The 26,366-nt window shown below is 44.8% G+C and overlaps 1 protein-coding gene across 1 annotated transcript in view; it reads right to left on the reverse strand.

Annotated features, from left to right (window-relative positions):
- NAGLU (N-acetyl-alpha-glucosaminidase) overlaps positions 1 to 24,644 on the reverse strand; it is a 53,767-nt gene extending 29,123 nt beyond the window's left edge. Inside the window, exon 1 of the mRNA XM_044297308.1 lies at positions 23,996 to 24,644. Coding sequence (XP_044153243.1) covers positions 23,996 to 24,405 — 410 coding nt within the window. The 5' untranslated portion in view covers positions 24,406 to 24,644. The remainder of the gene's footprint in view (positions 1 to 23,995) is intronic.
- Between the last annotated feature and the right edge of the window lie 1,722 nt (positions 24,645 to 26,366).

Here is a 26,366-nt window from a genome sequence, read left to right on the forward strand (position 1 = left end):
CACCTCTGCTGCCAGGGTACGAAACTCAATGGCGTATTCAGCTACGGATCGTGAACCCTGTCTGATGGACATAAGGAGCTTCGCAGCAGAGGCAGCACGAGCCGGCACATCGAATACCTTCCGAAGAGAAGCAACAAAACCGGAAAACTCGGCAACCACCGGATTGTTGTTCTCCCATAAAGGGCTGGCCCAGGCCCTTGATCTCGAGAGCAGCGAGATCAAGAAGCCCACCCTTGATCTCTCAGTAGGAAAGGCATGTGGCAGCAACTCGAAGTAAATGCCCACCTGGTTAAGGAAACCTCGGCACTGAGTTGGCTCTCCCCCAAAGCGCTGTGGAAGGGGGGCAGAACCGGTCATACCCTGAAACACCACAGGCGCAGCAACAGGTGTCAGGGTAGACTCTGGCGCAACAACCGGAGCGGCAGTAGGAGCGGGCCCAGGAGCGACAACCGACCCATCGGCAACGGAAGCTAAATGAGCCGTGCGTTCAAGCAGGGTTTGCAACGCCACAGCGAACCGACCCAACAGGTGATCCTGCTGATCAAGTCTGGCAACCAGCGTAGGTAGCGAGGGTGGCCCTGTACCGTCAGAATTCATGGCTTGGTCCTAATGTCATGGAACCATGAACCAGACGTACAACAAGACATAAGTGGAAAATAAGAAGGTTTTATTGAAGAGCAAGCCGTAAGCAAAGTCCGAACGGATGGCTAAACCGAAGCAGGGTCTTGCGGAGACAGAGGTCAGGAACCAGAAGGGTAGTCAGACGAAGCCAGGAACAGGAACCAACGGGGTAGTCAGACGAAGCCGGAATCAGGAACCAACGGGGTAGTCAGACGAAGCCGGAATCAGGAACCAACGGGGTAGTCAGACGAGGCCAGGATCAGGAACCAGAAGCAGCAGCAGTCTTGGAAGCATGTGAACACAGGAGGACCAAGCAAGGAACTGAAGCCACAGACCTCCTATATATATGAGCTGGGCATCCAGCTCCTCCCAGTGGGAAGGAGGAGCCGCAGGGTGGGAGGCTACAAGAAAACCCAGAAACCAAGATGGCCGCCAGCACATGTCAAACGAAGGGAACAGCAAGGAGGTAAGACCATGACACATACATTAAGCACCTTGGAATTGAACGTACTGAGCAAAGGTCTTTCTTTTGTACCAACTACTAACTTCTGTCTATTTACGTGGACAAAGGACCTTAATTTGTTCATTAGACGCCTAAAGTGGCATAAGTTCTTTAAGGATAGCGACAGACAAAAGTGTGCAAGACTTGGTCTCAGCGAGGGAGATTCAACAACTCTGCACTGCCTATGTGAGTTGGGAGAGGAAGGTAGCCGCTGTCCAGAGCAGGGACCATTCACTGACCTTAAACCAAGCAGTAGGAAGATGCCCCCACCCATGAATTATGAGTGTGTGGACATCTTTCTGCAGATGGTGACCAATGATCTGGAACAGGTGGAAGGGATATCTCCCCATCATTTTAACCTATCTCAGGCATAGATGACAGCACTTATTGCCCTTGAAAAGGACAAATCGATTATAATTAAATCGTCCGACAAGGGGGGGAACCTGGTAATCCTCGACCATGTGGCTTACCAGGCCATGTGCCTCGATCTCCTGAAGGATAGGGAGGGCTACAGGGTGTTACCTGTGAACCCCTCCGTTTTATTCTATGAGGACCTAAAGATCATTCTTACTGAAGCCCTTGCAGATAAGGCAATCTCGACGGCGGAGTACGATTTCCTTCTCCCGATTCACCCTACCATAGCTACCTTCTATGGACTGCCCAAAGTCCACAAGGGCATTGCACCTCTAAAAGGCCGCACAATCGTCTCTGGGGTTAATTCCCTAACGCAGAATTGAGGTATTTATATCGACCGCGTGCTGAGACAGTTCGTTGTGTCCCTACCATCATACACGAGGGACACAATAGACTTTCTCAGCAAGATTGAGGCGATTAGTGTGGACCCGGGATGCATACTGGCTAGTATTGACGTTGAATCCCTTTACAGCTCAATTCCACATAGTACGGGCCTCTATGCTGCAGATTATTTTTTGAAAACAAGAGACATCCACTGTAGAACGCATAATACCTTCATCCTCAGACTTCTCGAGTTCACTCTGACCCACAACTTCTTCCTTTTCAACTCACGTTTCTACCACCAGCTCAGGGGGACGGCAATGGGGAGCCCTTGTGCCCCCACCTATGCCAATCTCTTCCTGGGCTGGTGGGAGGACATATACGTGTTTCCAGATGTTGCTACCTGGTGGTCCGATAAGATCACCTTCTGGATACGCTATATTGATATTTTCGTGATCTGGAAGGGTGGGTCAGGGGAACTCCGAGAGTTTGTCGGGGCCCTCAACAGCAATGAAATTGGTTTGCGGTTTACCTTCGAATTTGATTTACATACCATTCCCTTCCTTGACGTTCGGATAACTAAGGAGGGAGAGAGACTTACCGCGGGTATGTATAGGAAGGAAACCGCTACCAAATCGATGCTACACTGGGAAAGCCATCACCCCACACCCCTTAAGCGTGGTATACCTAGGGGACAATATTTAAGGACCCGGAGAAACTGTTCTGAGAGTGCAGCGTTCTACAGTGAGCCTAAGAAGCTCCAGATGAGATTCAAGGAGAGGGGTTACCCCCAAACGGTTCTTGGGGGCGCTTTTCAGAATGCCCTGGACAGGGAACGTACTGAGCTTCTCGTCCCTAAACCTAAGGTACAAAGTGGGCAGCAACCAGTACGCCTGATATCTACTTTTGACTCAGCGAATATGCAGGCAATGTCAATCCTGAAAAGGTACTGGCCTATCTTACACATGGACCCTGATCTCAGGGATGTGCTTACCACACAACCAAGTGTTACGTATAGGCGAGGGAGGAGTCTTAAAGACCGCTTGGTCCATAGCCACTACACCACACCAAGTGGAGTGGGGACATGGCTGGACCGGAAGCCATGCGGCATGTTCAAATGTGGCTCCTGCGAAGCATGTGCCTTTGTTTCCACTGCAAAGTCAATCATATGTTCAGTTACTGGGCAAACCTACAAAATTAGGGACTTCTGTAACTGTAGGAGTAAGGGTGCGGTATATATTTGCCAATGCCCCTGTCCTATGGATTATATAGGTAAGACAATCAGAGCGGTCAGGCGGCGGATATGTGAACATGTGAACGACGTGGTTAAGAAGAACATCACCCCTGTCGCGTCACATGTTAACGATATCCATGGTGGTAACCCTAACTGCTTGAAATTTTCGATCCTGGAGACCATTCCCCCATCACCAAGGGGTGGCGACTGGGACCGAAAAATTCTCCAGAAGGAGTGGGTCTGGATTCACCACATCAAATCCCAGGCACCTCTTGGGATTAACGAAAGACTCACGTTCTCGTGTTTTCTATGATCTGTGGGGGTGGCTATGTGCTTTCCTTCTATCTCTCTGGTCAGGAATAGACTGACTCGGTAAATATATTTTAGCCAAGACAAAATAATAGGATACGTTAAGTATCCGAATGCTGCGCACTAATTATCTCATGTGTGCCTGGTGCCACCCATTATCCAGGGCGTGCACATAGGTGGAATATTGTGTAATAGGCTCTTATTCATCATATCTGTTTCACACTCATCTTCCTTATATACACCGCCCTTTGTCTGTCATTTAACCACTGTAATATATACAGAATGTTGCCTTTCTGGTCCACTGTTTTGGGAGGGGACCATCCGACTGTACATCACGAATGTCCATCATATGCGAACTATCTGGTACTACAAGTCAGTATGCGAATAATACTGACTAAGTACCAATCACCCCACTAATGTGCTGCGCTACGGTGATGTAGCATACTGGCATGAGGGGGGGCTTTCTTTCTGCATTGTATTAAGCATTAAACATACGTAGATACATGCCACTGTATATATACCAGAGGAGTTTGCGATTTTGGACCTATGGACACTAGTTGATCTGCTACATAAACTTATTAATAACGCCTCCCTCTGATAATCATTGTTATGTATCATACATCATAGTAATCCATCGGGATGTATCCATTAGGGTGGGCTTTGCAACATTCTATTTTAATTTCCTAAAACAGTACCTGCCAATTGCCTGGTAATGTATATTCAGACACGGCATGATCCGGTCTCTGGTGGCTCCATGGGACGGCCTACAGACCGGATATGACACCACAGTCAAAGGACCGGATGTGGCAGTTCTATGCGGTCCATTACATGGAAATGACGCACCGTGATGTCGTCGGTTAAGCGACTGGCGAGGAGGTGATAACAGTTTGGTCCATTGGGCGGAAAATGCGGTCCACTGGTCTGTGTGCAGGCTCCAGATGCGGTTCACAGACCGGAAGTGACGCACATATGGGGCATCCTGCTACCGGAAGTAACCTGCCCTGTCTATTCAGCCGGGAATTACGAACAGCTGGCGAGTAGGGTATATCTGGAGGCAGGTAACAGAGTGAATGTGTTCAGCAGGAGGAACAGGATGGCACCAGGACGCAACCTACATGTGAGTAAGGACTCATTGGTCCTAATTGGCAGGTGATAAATATGGCATCAGCTGAGCGCTTTATTATATGTTTTACAGCCTCTTGAATAATGTGTTGGGCTTTATCTGACTGTGCCCTTTAACCACTTGACTGCCTAGGACAATAAATAAGTAATGACCCTTAAGGGGCAGAATGATATACTTTTGCATTAAGCTCCCACCCTGATATCTTTTTGATCTTCCATCCATAGGTGGGGTATATCTAATGGTCCCCCGGGTGTTTTGGTTTGCGTCTTTGGTCCTGTGTCCTCTACTGCACCATGAGTATCTATGACTTATCTATATTTATCCATGTGATTATGACGGTTTACCCATGACTGTTAAATACCCCCTGATGAACCTAGCGATAGGGGAAACACGTAGGGGTCTTATGAGAACCAACCTGGGAATGCACCGTTATTGATGCCCCTGTATTTGGTTCCTTTCAAATTATGGTTGTAGGTGATACACACATCTGTATATCTATCTATCTATATATATATATATATACATACATACACACACATATACACACAGTGGGATGCAAAAGTTTGAGCAACCTTGTTAATCGTCATGATTTTCCTGTATAAATCGTTGGTTGTTACGATAAAAAATGTCAGTTAAATATATCATATAGGAGACACACACAGTGATATTTGAGAAGTGAAATGAAGTTTATTGGATTTACAGAAAGTGTGCTATAATTGTTTAAACAAAATTAGGCAGGTGCATAAATTTGGGCACCACAAAAATGAAATGAAATCAATATTTAGTAGATCCTCCTTTTGCAGAAATTACAGCCTCTAAACGCTTCCTGTAGGTTCCAATGAAAGTCTGAATTCTGTTTGGAGGTATTTTGGACCATTCCTCTTTACAAAACATCTTTAGTTCATTCAGGTTTGATGGCTTCCGAGACAAAATAATAGACAGCTCTCTTTAAGTCACACCACAGATTTTCAATTATATTCAGGTCTGGGGACTGAGATGGCCATTCCAGAACGTTGTACTTGTTCCTCTGCATAAATGCCTTAGTGGATTTTGAGCAGTGTTTAGGGTCGTTGTCTTGTTGAAAGATCCAGCCCCGGCGCAGCTTCAGCTTTGTCACTGATTCCTGGACATTGGTCTCCAGAATCTGTGTGTCCCTCAACTTTGACAAGATTCCCAGTCCCTGCACTGGCCACACAGCCCCACAGCATGATGGAACTACCACCATATTTTACTGTAGGTAGCAGGGTTTTTTCTTGGAGTGCTGTGTTCTTTTTCCTCCATGCATAACACCCCTTTTTATGGCCAAATAACTAACATTTTTGTTTCATCAGTCCACAGCACCTTTTTCCAAAATGAAGCTGGCTTGTCCAAATGTGCTTTAGACCACCTCAAGCGGCACTTTTTGTGCTGTGGGAGGAGAAAAGGCTTCCTCTGCATCACTCTTACATACAGCATCTCCTTGTGTAAAGTGTGCCGAATGGTTGAACGCAAGATGATGTTGTAGGTCTTTGGTGCTGGTCTGTGGGTTGACTCTCACTGTTCTCACCATTCGTCGCTTCTGTCTATCCGAGATTTTTCTCGGTCTGCCACTTCGAGCCTTAACTTGAACTGAGCCTGTGGTCTTCCATTTCCTCAATATGTTCCTAACTGTGGAAACAGACAGCTGAAATCTCTGAGACAGCTTTCTGTATCCTTTCCCTAAACCATGATGGTGAACAATCTTTGTCTTCAGGTCATTTGAGAGTTGTTTTGAGACCCCCATGTTGCTACTCTTCAGAGAAAATTAAAAGAGGAGGGAAACTCACAATTGACCCCCTTAAATATTCTGTCTCATAATTGGATTCACCTGTGTATGTAGGTCAGGGGTCACTGAGTTTACAAAGCCAATTTGAGTTTCAATAATTAGTTCTAAAGGTTTTGGAATCAATAACATGACAACAGTGCCCAAATTTATGCACCTGCCTAATTTTGTTTAAACAATTATAGCACACTTTCTGTAAATCAATAAACTTCATTTCACTTATCAAATATCACTGTGTGTGTCTCCTATATGATATATTTAACTGACATTTTTTATCGTAACGACCAACGATTTATACAGGAAAATCATGACGATTAACAAGGTTGCCCAAACTTTCGCATCCAACTGTACATCCTCTTGCCCATCCAGTTCTATGGGCTGTTGTCCGTGTGGGTATTGATTTACCTGGGACACAGATAAGTATCCGTCGGTTCACGGGGTGCCATGGCATTGTCCTTTACAAGAGGAGGGTAAACTGAGGGCAGTCAGTCCAGGTACGAGGACAGGGAATCTCCACCACCAGGGGGCGTCCCTGGGCTGAGGAATAACTCAGGGAGAGTATAGGGATAGGTTAGACATATCCCAACACTCCCCATTGCTGCCCTGTGTTCACTCACCTCTAAAACCGCATCAACGGTTGGCTACCCTGTAGGAACATATTTTATCTTTTTTTCATTGTCTGTTTGTTTCACAATTTTCACTGGTGAACCACCACAGTGGTATTATTTTATATAGTATTAGTAAGTAAAAGTTAAGTTTTAAAGGGTCAACATTGCTGGACACTTCTAGATTCTATGATCCTTCTATAAAACATGTATTGATTTAGCTGGACATTTATGTAATAAATGTGGTTTGACGGTAGCAGTTTATCCGTCAGTAAGCAGCTTTACAAAAGTCGCACATCTTTACGAAAAAGTCGCACGTTCTATTAAAAAGTCTCATAAGATAAGCATGGTCCTCACTGGAGTGAAATTGCGACTTTTTTGCGACTTTTTAAATAGTCCCAATAGTAAATCTGTCTAGAGATTCATTTACATAAGAAAACACGCCCACTTTCAGAAAACTGGCAAGCATAGGGCAGAGCAGAAAAAAATAAATAAAATAAAAAAATCGCAAATTTGTGCGCAGTTTTAGCGTTTGACTTTTTTGGGGACTTTTTCACTCCATTTTTCTGACCTGAGCTAATGATAAATCTGGCCCAATGCTTTTTAAGCCTAGGTCAGCTGAATATAATGATACCTTTCACTTAGTGATCCATTGCTTCATTCTGAAAAGTAGTTTTAAAGGGGTTGTCGCATCACAGACAATAGGGACATATCGCTAGGATATGTCCCTATTGTCTTACAGGTGTGGGTCTCAGTGGTGGGAACCTGGTCACAAAAAGAGAAGCAGAGGCGAGCCAGCCACAGATGTGCAACAGCATTCCCCATTACATCCTATGTAAACAGCTGTGCATCTCCTATGTAAAGAGTTAAACCACAGTATTTCAAAAGACAACGTGTTTCCAGATGTCAAAAAAATATATATAAAAAAAAATCTTAAAAAGACGCCAGTCTCCAATGACCACCAGGAGGCCAGGAAGTTACAGCTAACCTTTCCAGATGTCCCATTACAGGAAAATGAACTCCATATAGCTGAACATTTTTTTTCTAATGAAAGTAACATATTACTGTAACTTGTATGGCCTGAAGGAATATAGCTATTTTCTATACTCTGAAGTACAGACCAATTAGGGCACCAGAGTACAGCTTGAGCACCCAGGGCCAGAGCATTCTAACAGTTAACAAGAATTCATGACCATTATTACCCAGGGCCCAGATCTCACTTCTTTATCTTGTATCTTTGGGCAAAGGACCACCTCAGGAGAAATTCAACCGTAGTAGCCAAGGGCTCACTGATATTATTTCACACACAGCATGATACATATGAATGATATGGCCATTACACTTGTCATAATACCAAAATTTTATTTGATTTCGATACCATAAAAAAGTATTGCGATACTCTATACCACGCGAAAAAAATAAAACACTAAAAAAGCTGCGTGCAATCCATATTTTATGGAACGTCCGGCCCATAATAGAACAGTCCTATCCTTATGCAGTCACTGTACTCCATTACACCGGGCTCCGCTCACAGCAGTCTTAATATGTAAAGTCTATCCATGTAATCCTCAACCAGTGGCTCTGGTTTGTTAAACTAGCGTAATCGTCTGTAGTAGTACTCACTATCAAAGCGGCGGGCAGGCCGGCAGTGTAACGTCACTCACTCAGTCATGCTCCTCCCACTTCATTAATGAAGCTGGCGGAGCGTGAATGAGTGAGTGACGTTACGCTGCCAGACGCTTTTATAGTGAGTACTACTACAGACGATTACGCTAGTTTAACAAACCAGAGCCACTGCTTGCACATTAAATAAACAGACTTTACATGTAAAGACTGCTGTGAGGGGGGCCTGGTGTAATGGAGGGGGGGGGGTGTCACTATTCACACAGGGACATGAGAAGACACAGAGGGGACCAGCATAAGATGATATATATATATATATATATATATATATATATATATATATATATATATATATACACACACACACACAGTACAGACCAAAAGTTTGGATACACCTTCTCATTCAAAGAGTTTTCTTTATTTTCATGACTATTCACACTGAAGGCATCAAAACTATGAATTAACACATGTGGAATTATATACATAACAAAAAAGTGTCATATTCTAGTTTCTTCAAAGTAGCCACCTTTTGCTTTGATTACTGCTTTGCACACTCTTGGCATTCTCTTGATGAGCTTCAAGAGGTAGTCACCTGAAATGGTCTTCCAACAGTCTTGAAGGAGTTCCCAGAGATGCTTAGCACTTGTTGGCCCTTTTGCCTTCACTCTGCGGTCCAGCTCACCCCAAACCATCTCGATTGGGTTCAGGTCCGGTGACTGTGGAGGCCAGGTCATCTGGCGCAGAACCCCATCACTCTCCTTCATGGTCAAATAGCCCTTACACAGCCTGGAGGTGTGTTTGGGGTCATTGTCCTGTTGAAAAATAAATGATGGTCCAACTAAATGCAAACCGGATGGAATAGCATGCCGCTGCAAGATGCTGTGGTAGCCATGCTGGTTCAGTATGCCTTCAATTTTGAATAAATCCCCAACAGTGTCACCAGCAAAGCACCCACACACCATCACACCTCCTCCTCCATGCTTCACGGTGGGAACCAGGCATGTAGAGTCCATCCGTTCACCTTTTCTGCGTCGCACAAAGACACAGTGGTTGGAACCAAAGATCTGAAATTTGGACTCATCAGACCAAAACACAGATTTCCCCTGGTCCAATGTCCATTCCTTGTGTTCTTTATCCCAAACAAGTCTCTTCTGCTTGTTGCCTGTCCTTAGCAGTGGTTTCCTAGCAGATATTCTACCATGAAGGCCTGATTCACACAGTCTCCTCTTAACAGTTGTTCTAGAGATGTGTCTGCTGCTAGAACTCTGTGTGGCATTGACCTGGTCTCTAATCTGAGCTGCTGTTAACCTGCGATTTCTGAGGCTGGTGACTCGGATTAACTTATCCTCCGCAGCAGAGGTGACTCTTGGTCTTCTTTTCCTGGGGCAGTCCGCATGTGAGCCAGTTTCTTTGAAGCGCTTGATGGTTTTTGTGACTGCACTTGGGGACACTTTCAAAGTTTTCCCAATTTTTCGGACTGACTGACCTTCATTTCTTAAAGTAATGATGGCCACTCGTTTTTCTTTACTTAGCTGCTTTTTTCTTGCCATAATACAAATTCTAACAGTCTATTCAGTAGGACTATCAGCTGTGTATCAACCTGACTTCTCAACAACGCAACGGATGGTCCCAACCTCATTTATAAGGCAAGAAATCCCACTTATTAAACCTGACAGGGCACACCTGTGAAGTGAAAACCATTTCAGGTGACTACCTCTTGAAGCTCATCAAGAGAATGCCAAGAGTGTGCAAAGCAGTAATCAAAGCAAAAGGTGGCTACTTTGAAGAACCTAGAATATGACATATTTTCAGTCGTTTCATACTTTTTTGATAAGTATATAATTCCACATGTGTTAATTTATAGTTTTGATGCCTTCAGTGTGAATCTACAATTTTCATAGTCATGAAAATAAAGAAAACTCTTTGAATGAGAAGGTGTGTCCAAACTTTTGGTCTGTACTGTATATATCATCCACAGATCCCCCCCATAACAGAGTGTCATCCACAGATCCCCCCTATAACAGAGTGTCATCCACAGATCCCCCCATAACAGAGTGTCATCCACAGATTCCCCCCATAACAGAGTGTCATCCACAGATTCCCCCCATAACAGTGTCATCCACAGATTCCCCCCATAACAGTGTCATCCACAGATTCCCCCCATAACAGTGTCATCCACAGATTCCCCCCATAACAGTGTCATCCACAGATCCCCCCCCCATAACAGTCTCATCCACAGATCCCCCCCCCATAACAGTCTCATCCACAGATCCCCCCCCCATAACAGTCTCATCCACAGATTCCCCCCCCCCCCCCCCATAACAGTCTGTAGTAGTACTCACTATCAAAGCGTCGGGCAGGCCGGCAGTGTAACGTCACTCACTGGCGGAGCAGGAGCGTGAATGAGTGAGTGACGTTACGCTGTCAGCCTGCCCACCGATTTGATAGAGAGTACTACTACAGACAATTACGCTAGTTCAACAAACCAGAGCCACTGCTTGCACATTAAATAAACAGACTTTACATGTAAAGACTGCTGTGAGTGGGGCCTGGTGTAATGGGGGGGGGGGGGGTTCACTATTTACACAGGGACATGAGAAGACACAGAGGGGACCAGCATAAGATGCTATATATATGCCTCATCCACAAATGCCCCATAACAATGCCTCATCCACAGATGCCCCCATATCAGTGTGTCATCCACAAACCACCACAGGGCTCCAGACTAAAAAAAATATTAGCCATTGGCTCCTAACCTGAAAAATTTAGGAGCCAAATTTAAAATACATATAATTACAGTATAATAAAAAAAACAAAAAAAAAAAACACGTCTTACCTAGGGTTGTCACAATACCAAAATTTTGACTTGATTTCGATACCCAAAAATTGGGCAAGGGAGTGATTTAAATGTAATATTTTGGTGTTTGTTTTTTTTTACTTTTTATTTAATACCCATTTACCCCCTTAGGGGCTAGAACCTGGGATCTTTCATCCCTTGTCCCTTGTCCTATTCATCCTGATAGATCTCTATCAGGGTGAATAGGAACTCACACTGTTTTTGCTGCTCTGTGCTTTGTGCACACAGCAGCAGGGAGCCAGCCGACTATGCAGCCAGGGTTTGAGTAGCGTCCTGGCTGCCAGGGTAACCGATCGGAGCCCCAGGCTTACACTGCTGGGGCTCCGATCAGAACTGCCACTGCCACCAATGATAATACTTTCGGGGGAAGGGGGGGGGGGTTTGGCGCACTGCACCACCAATTATTATACTACTGGGGGGGTTCACTGCGCCACCAATTATTCTGATTTATAATACTGGGGTTGGGGGGGTTCGGTGCACTGCACCACCAATGAATATCGTTTATGCTTAATACAAACGCAGGCTGCGGGTGCCGGACATATCCCATACCCGGCACCCAGCCTCTATGACTGCGAGCTGCGATCCGCTGCTATTAACCCCTCAGGTGCAGCACCTGAGGGGTTAATAGCGGCGGATCGCAGCGCGCAGTCATAGAGGCTAGGTGCCGGGTATGGGATATGTCCGGCACCCGCAGCCTGCGTTTGTATTAAGCATAAACTATATTCATTGGTGATGCAGTAGCCCCTCCCTTTCTCCTGCCTGCCATCAGCCCATTGGTGGCAGCGGCAGCAGCAGTAGTTCAGTAGTAGGAGTAGTAGTTCTCGGATATCCTAAAATTACAGGACAGGAGCCAGGAAGCCAGACTGTCCAGCCTAAAGCTCGACATCTGCCTCAATTTCAAGTTCCACGGTGGCCAAAAGTACAGGGTACTGTAACCAGTACAGAATGGGGGTCCTGTAACTGGGACTGCATGCAATTCTTGGCCAATAGTGATCTCTTGGAGGCGGCAAGGCGTTAAATATCACAAGCAGACACCAAGTTTGCCTGAGTAAATCAATTCAGTTATCCTATAGATTTCTAGATTAATTTGGCTTACATTTAGAGAGCTTCTGTCTAACCGGCGTTAAAAATTAGCCAATGTGATATTTTTTGACGGTCGCTATTCACTGGAAGTTTAAAAAAAATTGCCATGTGAATAGCCCCATCTATAGACAGCAATGTTTCTGAAAATGGCCATCACACAGCTGGTTTTAACTTTTGTGAGAATGCACTCTAAAGCATAGATACTTTTACAGCTGAATATGAGGAAGTAAGTTTCATATGACTGTCTACGTGATCATGTACAGAAGGAAGGTCACATGTGCTTCTAGAATGGCTTGCCAGAAAAAACAAACCAAAAAGGGAATAAAATAAAACCTAGATAACCAAGTACAAAAAAAACAAGCAACAGAAGCAGAGGCCAGCACCAGTCACACTGTAATCTGCAATGACCAATAATATGTCCCATGAAGATGTTGGCAATAAAAGATTTTCAAATGCATTTTTATGTATGGCATTTCATAGTAACCGGCTCATAAAATGTGTACCACCAGCTATAAAATTGAGAATACATTTCTAGAAGTCTTTCTTGGTACACACTAAATATTTATCCAAGCTGGCTTAGGGTTCATGTACATAATTCTTTTTCCATAGCCGTTCCATTTATTTATTTATTTTCCGGCCTGCATGCGTAACCATTCACTGTTATGTGGTTTCTATGGGGAGATATGAATAGCTCCCTACCCTGACCGCGCCCCAGTAAACAAAGACCATGGGAAAGTACCTCGTGGCCACCGGGACACAAATATGTATCCGGTTTGCGCCTGCGATGGCCAGGCGATTCATAATTCCTTATGAAAGGTAGGTGCCAACATGTCTGGGAGGTCTCATTGATCCTGGGCAAGGGCGGATACCCCATGCTGAGGGTTTTCCTGCCGGATTCAGGTGGCTCCAAACTGGTGCACTGAGGTGTGACCTTCTCCTTGAAGCTTGGACCCCCTGGGGGCTTTCTTCCTGGCCAACTGACACTCAGATGGCTGGGGGGGTGGAAACTTATTTTGCATGTACACTGAACATGCCAAGAGGTGCATCAAATTACAATCAGGGCTGGGGCTTTGAACCAGGGCCCTCCTGTGGAGCTCTGTCAGCAGATGGGGGGGGGGGGGGGTGAGGACATGGCTGACAAGGGGTAATTGAATACACAGTGAAAAGTTGAAATAGGGCCACCTAGGAGATATTAATCACCACAATCCAATACTCCAAAAAAAATATGACAGTTATCCTTTAATATGCCTAATTAAACTATACCATTATCACCCCTCGCTGCCTTTCCTTTACTTATAAAAAGTGTTTTTATCAATATGCACATTACCTTACTTTGTGCCCAAGGAGCTATCCCTCATTCAGTTGTGTGCCCAGCCACGCCCCAACTGCCGTCTCCTAGTGCCGCCCAGCTCATTAGTATTCACTGCACTAGGCTGCTTTTTTTTCTCCCGACACAGTGAAATCCCGCGCATGCCCAGTACTCTCTTCCTGGCATAAGCCTCATCCTGTCGCTCCGTGCCTGCACCGGATAAGGTCCCCGGCACCCTCCAGCTCCAGTAGAAGATAGTACTGGGCATGCTCAGGATTTCACTGCGTCGGGAGAAAAAAAAAAAGCTGCCCAGTGCAGTGAATACTAATGAGCTGGGCGGCACTAGGAGACAGCCCCTTGGGCACAAAGTAAGGTAATTTGCATATTAATAAAAACACTTTTTATAAGTAAAGGAAAGGCAGCGAGGGGTGATAATGGTATAGTTTAATTAAGCATATTAAGACCAATAGAAGAATATATGTCACTTTATATACAGGGAGTGCAGAATTATTAGGCAAATGAGTATTTTGACCACATCATCCTCTTTATGCATGTTGTCTTACTCCAAGCTGTATAGGCTCGAAAGCCTACTACCAATTAAGCATATTAGGTGATGTGCATCTCTGTAATGAGAAGGGGTGTGGTCTAATGACATCAACACCCTATATCAGGTGTGCATAATTATTAGGCAACTTCCTTTCCTTTGGCAAAATGGGTCAAAAGAAGGACTTGACAGGCTCAGAAAAGTCAAAAATAGTGAGATATCTTGCAGAGGGATGCAGCACTCTTAAAATTGCAAAGCTTCTGAAGCGTGATCATCGAACAATCAAGCGTTTCATTCAAAATAGTCAACAGGGTCGCAAGAAGCGTGTGGAAAAACCAAGGCGCAAAATAACTGCCCATGAACTGAGAAAAGTCAAGCGTGCAGCTGCCAAGATGCCACTTGCCACCAGTTTGGCCATATTTCAGAGCTGCAACATCACTGGAGTGTGGCCATATTTCAGAGCTGCAACATCACTGGAGTGCCCAAAAGCACAAGGTGTGCAATACTCAGAGACATGGCCAAGGTAAGAAAGGCTGAAGACGACCACCACTGAACAAGACACACAAGCTGAAACGTCAAGACTGGGCCAAGAAATATCTCAAGACTGATTTTTCTAAGGTTTTATGGACTGATGAAATGAGAGTGAGTCTTGATGGGCCAGATGGATGGGCCCGTGGCTGGATTGGTAAAGGGCAGAGAGCTCCAGTCCGACTCAGACGCCAGCAAGGTGGAGGTGGAGTACTGGTTTGGGCTGGTATCATCAAAGATGAGCTTGTGGGGCCTTTTCGGGTTGAGGATGGAGTCAAGCTCAACTCCCAGTCCTACTGCCAGTTTCTGGAAGACACCTTCTTCAAGCAGTGGTACAGGAAGAAGTCTGCATCCTTCAAGAAAAACATGATTTTCATGCAGGACAATGCAGGGGCGGACACTGGCAGCAGAGGGCCCCTGTGCAAAGAATGTGCCTGGGCCCCCCAACCACACATATAGAAATAAACATAGGCCATAGGTAAAGATTAATACAATGAGGTGTGGCAGCAGAAGGGACCCCAATATGTCATCTTCCCCTAATCCTACATGGAGAGGAAGGGGTGATCAGTCACATCAAAGATAGGGAAAACCCTTCAGATACTGTGGTGTGTATTAATGTCCTCTTAATGCTCCTACATAGTAATTTTTGCCCCTTTGTGCCAGCACACAGTAGTAATATCCACACTGCGCCCCCCTCACAGTAGCTATGTCCAGCTTATGTGCCCCCCTCACAGTAGCTATGTCCAGCTTATGTGCCCCCCTCACAGTAGCTATGTCCAGCTTATGTGCCCCCCTCACAGTAGCTATGTCCAGCTTATGTGCCCCCCTCACAGTAGCTATGTCCAGCTTATGTGCCCCCCTCACAGTAGCTATGTCCAGCTTATGTGCCCCCCTCACAGTAGCTATGTCCAGCTTATGTGCCCCTCACACAGACCCCTTGAAATGAACGGGTCAGGATTCAGTCTGGATGATATGCATTTACACTGGCGCTGGATGCGCTGAAGTTATGGAGAGGCCGGCGCCTCTTCATAACATCAGCAGAACCACTTCTAGTTTAGGGGTTATTAAGACCGGTGTCTAAAACGCCGGTCTTAACAAATGACCCCCTCCATGTCTGGGCAACACTTTTAACCCATTTACAGGACACGGCCCATATGTATTTTATGATCTGCAAATTACGGATGACGCCCGTGTGCCATCTGCATTTTTTTTGCAGACCTATTAACTAGCCTGCATGTTGCAGACCAGTATAGGACACATTTTCTATCCTTTGCGGAACAGACATACGGATGCGGAAAGCAAATGACTTCCATGTGCTTTCTGCATCTGTATGTCCGTTCTGCACAAGATGGAAAATGTTACGTGTCCTATATTGCTCTACAAAATGCGGACTGCAGACCCATTTAAGTTAATAGGTTTGCAAAAATATACAGATCGCATATGGACGGCATACATATCTTGCCGATCCGCGGACCGCAAAATACATTGTTAATGTAGCCTTACAGTATGTGGGTAAGGGACAGTCACGGGAGGGCCAGAGGGGGACAGGTGGGGTAAAAAACACCAACATACCAAGCCAAGTTCAGTGTCTGGCAGAGGCAGTGGTCACTGGGGTAGCCTCTGGTCCTCACTCACTTCCTCCTAAGTTGCTGCAGGCCTCGCACCAGAAGTGCTAGGAGAGGACCGCATGTGGGCGGGGCTACCACCGGGGGCGGGGCTACCACCGGGGGCGGGGCTACTGACTACCAGATGGGAGGCGGAGCTACACACAGTGAAGTGGCTCAGCACAGACCTGGCTGACGCTGCCCAATACACAGCAGGACTGAGCTGTATGGAGGATGGGGGGGGGCGATCACTGATGCAGCTCAGGATGTGCTTCCCTGGCCCTGCTCCTCGGGCGCAGTACGTCCTGAGACTGAAGTCAGATAGTAAGGTGGGCCCGTTCTACATGGTGAATGGTGAAGCGGGGAGCGTGCGGCTCTCTGCTTCACCATTACAATCAGCTGTCTGTGCGTCCTGTAGATGCATAGACAGCTTAATTGGAGGGCCCCCTCCCACGCTGGGCCCCTGTGCAGCTGAACCGGCTGCACAGGCGGTATGTCCGCCCCTGGGACAATGCTCCATCACACGCGTCCAAGTACTCCACAGCGTGGCTGGCAAGAAAGGGTATAAAAGAAGAAAATCTAATGACATGGCCTCCTTGTTCACCTGATCTGAACCCCATTGAGAACCTGTGGTCCATCATCAAATGTGAGATTTACAAGGAGGGAAAACAGTACACCTCTCTGAACAGTGTCTGGGAGGCTGTGGTTGCTGCTGCACGCAATGTTGAACAGATCAAAACACTGACAGAATCCATGGATGGCAGGCTTTTGAGTGTCCTTGCAAAGAAAGGTGGCTATATTGGTCACTGATTTGTTTTTGAATGTCAGAAATGTATATTTGTGAATGTTGAGATGTTATATTGGTTTCACTGGTAAAAATAAATAATTGAAATGGGTATATATTTGTTTTTTGTTAAGTTGCCTAATAATTATGCACAGTAATAGTCACCTGCACACACAGATATCCCCCTAAAATAGCTAAAACTAAAAACAAACTAAAAACTACTTCCAAAAATATTCAGCTTTGATATTAATGAGTTTTTTGGGTTCATTGAGAACATGGTTGTTGTTCAATAATAAAATTAATCCTCAAAAATACAACTTGCCTAATAATTCTGCACTCCCTGTACTCTAACAGTATTAAAGGGACACTGACCGTGTGGGAGGAGGCGCACTGTCCACCAATGTAAGCATTGTAGAAGGCACCCGACCTCTGATAGGGAGCCGCCGTCCGTGCAATTAACCCCTCGGGTGCTGCGGATGGAAGCTCCCTGTCAGAGGTGCGTCCCCATTACCATGGGAACGCCTCGGGCTTAGACTATACCATCGGATCGGAGTTTTCTCCAATCCGATGGTATAATTAAACTTCAAGCTCTAGCTGCACAGGATCTAAAGGGAGCGAGCACGCAATGCCTGCTTGTACGTCCTCCGTCTTCTCTATAAGGAAACAGGGAGACAGAGGACACATAGCAACGTGATTTTCAGCGCAGGTATTAATAGCCAGGAGAGGGAACAAAAATACAGAGAGTTATTGAATACACAGTTAAAAGTTTAAACAGGGGCACCGAGGTGATATTAATCAGCCACATCCTATGCTACAAAAAATAAAATAATTGACAGTTATCCTTTAAAACGCTTTTACTTATCCAGGCCATTCTGAGATTTTTTTTCCGTCACATATTGCACTTCATGACACTGGTAAAATGGAGTAAAAAAAATAAAATTTTTATTAAAAAAAATTCAAAATTTACCAGCAAATCTTAAAATTTTTCTGAAAATTTCTAAAACCCACTTTTTCAGGACCAGTTAAGGTCTGAAGTCACTTTGTGAGGCTTATATAATAGAAACCACCCAAAAATGACACTATTTTACAAACTACACCCCTCAAGGTATTCAAAACTGATTTTACAAACTTTGTTAACCCTTTAGGTGTTCCACAAGAATTAAAGAAAAATAGAGATAAAATTTCAAAATTTCACTTTTTGGGAAGATCTTCCATTTGAATCCATTTTTTCCAGTTACAAAGCAAGGGTTAACAGCCAAACCAAACTCAATATTTATGGCCCTGATTCTGTAGTTTACAGAAACACCCCACATGTGGTTGTAAACTGCTGTACGGGCACACGGCAGGACGCAGAAGGAAAGGAATGCCATACGGTTTTTGGAAGGCAGATTTTGCTGGACTGTTTTTTTTTTTTACACCATGTCCCATTTGAAGCCCCCCTGCTGCACCCCTAGAGTAGAAACTCAGAAAAAGTGACCCCATTTTGTTGGTACTATTTTAGGGTACATATGATTTTTGGTTGCTTTAAAAATTACACTTTTTGTGATGAAAGGTAACAAGAAATAGCTGTTTTGACACAGTTTTTATTTTTTGTAATTTACAACATTCATCTGACAGGTTAGATCATGTGGAATTTTTATAGAGCAGGTTGTCACGGACACGACAATACCAAATATTATATTTTTTGGTTGTTTGTTTCAGTTTTACATAACAAAGCATTTAAAAAAATATATATAATTATTCTTTAGTGTCTCCACATACTGAAAGCCATAGTTTTATTTATTTTTTGTGCGACTGTCTTGTGTACGGGCTCATTTTTTTCAGGATGACATGGCGGTTTGATTGGCACTATTTTGGGGTGCGTATGACTTTTTGATCGCTTGCTATTACACTTTTTGTGATGTAAGGTGACAAAAAAAGGCTTTTTTTACGGTTATTACGGACGCAGCGATACCTAATATGTATAGTTTTTTTTAATTTATTTTACTTTAACACAATAACAGCATTTTAGAAAAATAAAATAAAATTATGTTTTAGTGTCTCCATAGTCTGAGAGCCATATTTTTTTTACTTTTTGGGCGATTGTCTCATGTAGGGGCTCATTTTTTGCAGGATGAGGTGCCGATTTGATTGGTACAATTTTGGCGTACATCCGACTTTTATCATTTTTTATTACCTTTTTGGGGAAGTAAGGTGGGCAAAATTTCAATATCATAGTTTTTATTTAAATTTTTTATGTCTGTCATTTTGAAGTTTCTTATCCCTGCAGTCACGGACCGCGGTGATCAGAAACTTCCGAAAGCGCTGCAAACCGCAAGTCTGAATTGCATGGATTGCCGATCTGGGGGGGGGACGACCCCCCTCGGCATTATCACAGAGTGTTCACGCAGCGGTGATCGAAAAGACACAGGACGTAGTGGTGATCGAAAAGACACAGGACGTACAGGTACGCCCTGTGTCCCCAAGAGGTTGATAAAGTATATTAGAGATAACTTTATTAGGGCATTAGGGAGAACATATTAGGCTACTTTCACACTAGCGTTCGGGGCTCCGCTTGTGAGTTCCGTTTGAAGGCTCTCACAAGCGTCCCCGAACGCATCCGTACAGCCCTAACGCATTCTGAGTGGATGCAGATCCGCTTAGAATGCATCAGTCTGGCACAGTTTGTCCTCCGCTCCGCTCAGCAGGCGGACACCCGAACGCTGCTTGCAGCGTTCGGAGGCAAACGGATCCGTCCAGACTTACAATGTAAGTCAATGGGGACGGATCCGTTTGAAGTTGACACAATATGGCTCAATTTTTAAACGGATCCGTCCCCCATTGACTTTCAATGTAAAGTCTGGACGGATCCGTCTGAGCAACTTTTCACACTTAGAATTTTTTCTAAACTATAATGCAGACGGATCTGTTCTAAACGGATTCCATCGTCTGCATTATAGGAGCGGATCCGTCTGTGCAGACACCAGACGGATCCGCTCTGAACGCAAGTGTGAAAGTAGCCTTAAAGGGTTTCTACCACCAGAAATACTGTTATGTAGATGACTGATATTAGCGATGCGCCCATGTCAGCACTACATAACAGTATGTTTCTAACATTAGTCCCTGCAGCCGTTTTTGTTAAAAAAAAACACTTTTATTATATGCTAATGAGCCTCTAGGTGCTATGTGGGTGTAAAATCAGCACCTAGAGGCTCCGTCCACTCACCCTGTATTCCGCCCAGGTCCAGTGTTGTGCCCGCCCAGCTCCTCTTGATTGATGCCACTGTTCCCTGCATCGTTGGCGAAATTCCGCGCCTGCGCCGTTCACTTCAGTCTTCGGCGCAGGCGGAGTGAGTGAAGGCCGCTGTCCTGATGCCGGCTTCCTCACTGTGACATAGTTGGTGCAGGCGCAGTGAGGAAGCCATTAATAGAAGTAAGAAAAGTCGACAGGCACTCTATATCTGTTTTTTAAAGATAATTATTAGTCGATGTTGTACAGAGTTTTTTTTAAAACTGTTAAAAATGTTAATTTTTATTCCTATTCATTAAAAATTATTAAAATATTGGAATTGTTGTTGTTGTGGTGGGGGATGGGTGGTGTGATCTGGGTATTTGGAAGGTGTAACCTAAAAATATTATTCCGATGTGGGGGGGCTGAGGTTGTGTATGGTGCTGGTGTTGTCACCCAGGTAGTGAGGAATTAATTTCTAATTGTTAGGAGCAAAATCGAAAAATTTAAAATCGAAAAATCGATGCAAATTAATCGATACTAAAGTACTAATGGAAGAAAATTATAAGACATAATATAGAGGGATCCAATAATGTCCAGGAAATTATCCAAGGTTTAGGACATGTTCAAAGGTTTCGGATAAAAATATGATCAAAGTATGATAAAAATATGATCAAAGTATGATAAAAAAATATGTATGTGTCTTGATAGTAGAAATAAAAAAGCTAAAAAATAGTCTTTGCAGGTATATTAGCGTGCGATAATATAGGCGGAATTTGTCTCCTGTCAGAACATACGGTTGGTAGTATACAGTTCGCTTTCAGTCTATTGCTGGTGGCGTCCCACACAGCAATTGTTTGTACTCACCCTACGGTCTGAGTTGGGTACCTGTTTGGTAGAGTGGTAGCTGGTGCGCACTGTGTATCCCACGCTTTTTCTCGCTGGATCAGCGTCTGGTAAAGCGGTAGTTGGTGCGATCTTCCTGGTGGTATATTCGTGCATGCTGTGTGTTGCGCGTATTTTCTTGCTAGATCGGTGTCTCACGTGATTAGTCACGTGGTTGTTGGCCGTTCAGTTGGTGACTTTTTCTTCGTATTTTAAGTCGCAAAAAGTTCCTTGTGTGATTGCGATCTTCTGAGTTCTTCTTAGCAAAGGCGTGGGTTTTGGTGGGTAGTCACAAAGTAATGCCAAGTTGCCATACGCGTTTCGAGGTGTTCCTACCTCTTCATCAGTGGCCAGGAAGCCGGCACCAGGATCGCATCATTCACTCACTGCGCCTGCACCGAAGACAGAAGTGAACGGCGCGGGATGTCGCCAACGATGCAGGGAACAGTGGCATCAATCAAGAGGAGCCGGGCGGGCACAACACTGGACCTGGGCGGAATACAGGGTGAGTGGACGGAGCCTCTAGGTGCTGATTTTACGCCCACATAGCACTTAGAGGCTCATTAGCATATAATAAAAGTGCTTTTTTATCAGAACGGCTGCAGGGACTAACGTTAGAAACATACTGTTATGTATTACTGACATGGGCGCATCGCTAATGTCAGTCAGCTACATAACAGTATTTCTGGTGGTAGAAACCCTTTAAACATTTAGTTACTCTTTAAAGGGTTTCTACCACTTCGGTGTCACATATTTAGCTGTCAGACACTAGCGATCCGCTAGTGTCTGCTCTGGCCAACCATCCTAATATAATTGCTTTTGGGGCAGCCGTTTTGATAAAAAAAGAACTTTTATTAATATGCTAATGAGCCTCTAGGTGCTATGGGGGCGTCATTAGCACCTAGAGGCTCCGTCTACCTTCAGAAACTGCCGCCGCCCAGCGCGTCCCTCCAGCCCGCCCATCTCCTCCTGAATGCGATCCTCCTTGTGAGCGCCTGTATTCCGCGCATGCGCAGTGAATGTCTGACAGCTTCCCTGCTCAGACATCTCCACTGCGCCTGTTCCTCGGAGCACTATGGCGTCATCGCGCAGGCGCAGTGGAGATGTCTGAGCAAGGAAGCGGTCAGACATTCACTGCGCATGCGCAGAATACATACGCTCACAAGGAGGATCGCATTCAGGAGGAGATGGGCGGGCTGGAGGGACGCGCTGGGCGGCGGCAGTTTCTGAAGGTAGACGGAGCCTCTAGGTGCTAATGACGCCCCCATAGCACCTAGAGGCTCATTAGCATATTAATAAAAGTTCTTTTTTTATCAAAACGGCTGCCCCAAAAGCAATTATATTAGGATGGTTGGGCAGAGCAGACACTAGCGGATCGCTAGTGTCTGACAGCTAAATATGTGACACCGAAGTGGTAGAAACCCTTTAAGCATCCGCTATGCTCAGTAATGCTTATTTTGCAACTATTTTATCCATTTCCATCGGAGATCTGTAATTTAAGGCGGAAAAAAAGTCCTCCACAAAGTACTTTTTTTCCTCATCTATAATAAACAGATCCAAGCCTGAAATTGCTAAAATGGATGCAAAATGAGCATCACGGATGCTCAAAATAAAAGGATCTATTTTTTCTGTTCTGTTTTCTGTTCTTCTGATGGGATAAATAATTGTGATGTGAACCTAGCCCAAAGGTTTATTCACATGTCAGTGTTTAGACCTGCACCTGGTTTTGGCTCACAATCACAGATGGAAATCAATGACCAAACACTGGGCATTATTTATCAAAACAGGAAAACTGTCTAAAGGCTACTTTCACACTCGCGTTTGGTGCGGATCCGTCTTGTATCTGCACAGACGGATCCGCACTGATAATGCAAACGCTTGAATCCGTTCAGAACGGATCAGTTTGCATTATTCTTAAAAAAAAAGTCTTTGTCAAAACGGATCCGTCCTGACTTACATTGAAAGTCAATGGGAAACTGATCCGTTTTCAATTGCACCATATTGTGTCAGTGAAAACGGATCTGTCCCCATTGACTTACATTGTAAGTCAGGACGGATCCGTTTGGCTCCATATCGTCAGGCGGACACCAAAACTCTGCAAGCAGCGTTTTGTTGTCCGCATCCAGAGCGGAATACAGGAGCAACGGAGTCAAACTGATGCATTCTGAACGGATCCTTATCCATTCAGAATGCATTGGGTCTGAACTGATCCATTTTTGGCCGCTTGTGAGAGCCGTGAAACAGATCTCACAAGCGGACCCAGAAATGCCAGTGTGAAAGTAGCCTTAGTTGCCCATAGCAACCAGAGCTCACCTTTCATTTCTTAAAGTAAAAAAATAAAATAAAAATATTGAAAAAATTAAAGGTAAGCTCTGATCAGGCATTAGCTGGTTTTCCTGTACATCAGTTTTGATATAGGTCCCCCTACTGAGACTAAAAGCCCATGCCGGAATAAAGTTCTGTATGCTTCTGTATGAAACCCGAGACATACTGTAGGACCCCATACACTTGTACAGGAGATATATTACAGCACTGTACTACTTGGGTTATATGGATTAGTAATACGGCTGTGTGCATGAGCCCTAATTTGGTAATATCCCCACAGTTTTCTGAGCTCTAACTACATTGTATATTACTTACCTGTTAGGTGTTTTCACTGTGATAGTTGAAGGCACTTGCGGCAGAGGTGATGGGACTTGCATCTGGACTCCTGACCAGGAAATGTGACATCCACAGAACTTTTTTAAATAGCTGTAACATCCTGTGGCAGCAGCTACGCCAGTGGTGCCCACTACAGCCACTTTACCTCCACCCACAGAACTCAGCTGATAAGTGTCCAGACCCTCAATTCCAGCCAAGGAGCTGTTTACGGTGACAACAAACTCATCAGCGCGGTCACCAATCAACCGATGGAGGAGATCCTGAACAGCAGAGGTCTGCACCTCATCCCTGTACTGTGGCTTAAGGTGGGACAAAGTCTGGAAAACTTTTCCTGACACCGCCACACCAAGAGAGGAAAGGAGAATGAAAACCAGCACAGCTACTTTCATCCTTGTGTTTGCAATCAAATGCTCAATGTTGAATCTTGGTCAATAATGTCCACTTACAACATGCATGAGTTCTATCCTAGATGCTTCTACCTGGCATTTGCATGTAAACTTAATCCTAAGAATCTGTGTTCTTCAAAGAGTTAATAGCTGAGGTAGCAGAAGCTCAGCAGTGTAGTCCGCAGAGACAACTTACAGACTCAAACAGCATGCATGTGCATTACTCATAGGCTGAGGGAGTCTTTTACATTTCCTGAAGGTGGTAACATGAGACCTCGTGCCTCATTGGCCACATGCGTTATGCTGCTATTGGTGGACTGTCCCAGACTGCAGGATTGGCTACTGAACAAATGTTATTGGTTCCTTAAGTGTTTTACTACAGGAGGGTGATTGTTTGAACAAGCCGCAGAGATGACTGCATAGGGCTGTTTCTTGTTAGTTAAAGGGAGTTGTCAAAAAATAGGCTTTGCAATCCTTCATGTATAATGCGTTCAGTAACCAACCTGAACTGAGGATTCCTACACCCAGCAGTGCTGTACATAGCACACTAAGGATATAGACAGCTGAAAAATGTGCACAGCAGATCTTCCACAGCAAAAACCAAGAACCACACGTATTACGTGCATGACAAGCTGCAGATTTTAAATTCACACCTCAGGTCAATTTACACTGTGGTTTTTCTATGCACTTTGCCAGTACTGTACGCTGAAGATTTGCCGCACAAAAATCCACAACAGCAAATCCAAAGCTGTCTGCCAGGACTAAGCTCCTCCTTCTTCACTTAAAATATTTGAATGTGTTAGTGTTACCAAGTCAGGAGTTACCAAGGAGTTCCTGGTCAGGAGTTACCAAGGAGTTCCTGGACAGGAGTTACCAAGGAGTTCCTGGTCAGGAGTTACCAAGGAGTTCCTGGTCAGGAGTTACCAAGGAGTTCCTGGTCAGGAGTTACCAAGGAGTTCCTGGTCAGGAGTTACCAAGGAGTTCCTGGTCAGGAGTTACCAAGGAGTTCCTGGACAGGAGTTACCAAGGAGTTCCTGGACAGGAGTTACCAAGGAGTTCCTGGACAGGAGTTACCAAGGAGTTCCTGGACAGGAGTTACCAAGGAGTTCCTGGTCAGGAGTTACCAAGGAGTTCCTGGTCAGGAGTTACCAAGGAGTTCCTGGTCAGGAGTTACCAAGGAGTTCCTGGTCAGGAGTTACCAAGGAGTTCCTGGTCAGGAGTTAGGGTACTTTCACACTTGCGTTGCTTGATTCCGGCAGGCAGTTCCGTTGCCTGAACTGACTGCCTGATCAGGCAAATTGTATGCAAACGGATGTCATTTTTTCTGACTGATCAGGCATTTTTCAGACTGATCAGGATCCTGATCAGTCAGAAAAATGCCTGATCAGTCAGAAAAATGCATTGCAATACCGGATCCGTTTTTCCGGTGTCATCAGGCAAAACGGATCCGTTTTTTTTTTTTTTTTTTTCATTTTTAAAGGTCTGCGCATGCGCAGACCGGAAAAACGGATCCGGCATTCCGGTATTTTGAATGCCGGATCCGGCACTAATACATTCCTATGGAAAAAAATGCCGGATCCGGCATTCAGGCAAGTCTTCAGTTTTTTTCGCCGGAGATAAAACCGTAGCATGCTACGGTTTTCTCTTTTGCCTGATCAGTCAAAACGACTGAACTGAAGACATCCTGATGCAAACTGAATGGATTACTCTCCATTCAGAATGCATGGGGATATGCCTGATCAGTTATTTTCCGGTATAAAGCCCCTGTGACGGAACTCTATGCCGGAAAAGAAAAACGCAAGTGTGAAAGTACCCTTACCAAGGAGTTCCTGGTCAGGAGTTACCAAGGAGTTCCTGGTCAGGAGTTACCAAGAAACACACAAACACATAATCCACAGATCTGTACACAGAGGATAAGATGTATGAATGTGTCACAGATTTAGAAGTGATGTTAGTATATGTTC

The sequence above is a fragment of the Bufo gargarizans genome, chromosome 6, assembly GCF_014858855.1.
Source record: "Bufo gargarizans isolate SCDJY-AF-19 chromosome 6, ASM1485885v1, whole genome shotgun sequence".
Classification (NCBI taxonomy): Eukaryota; Metazoa; Chordata; class Amphibia; order Anura; family Bufonidae; genus Bufo; species Bufo gargarizans.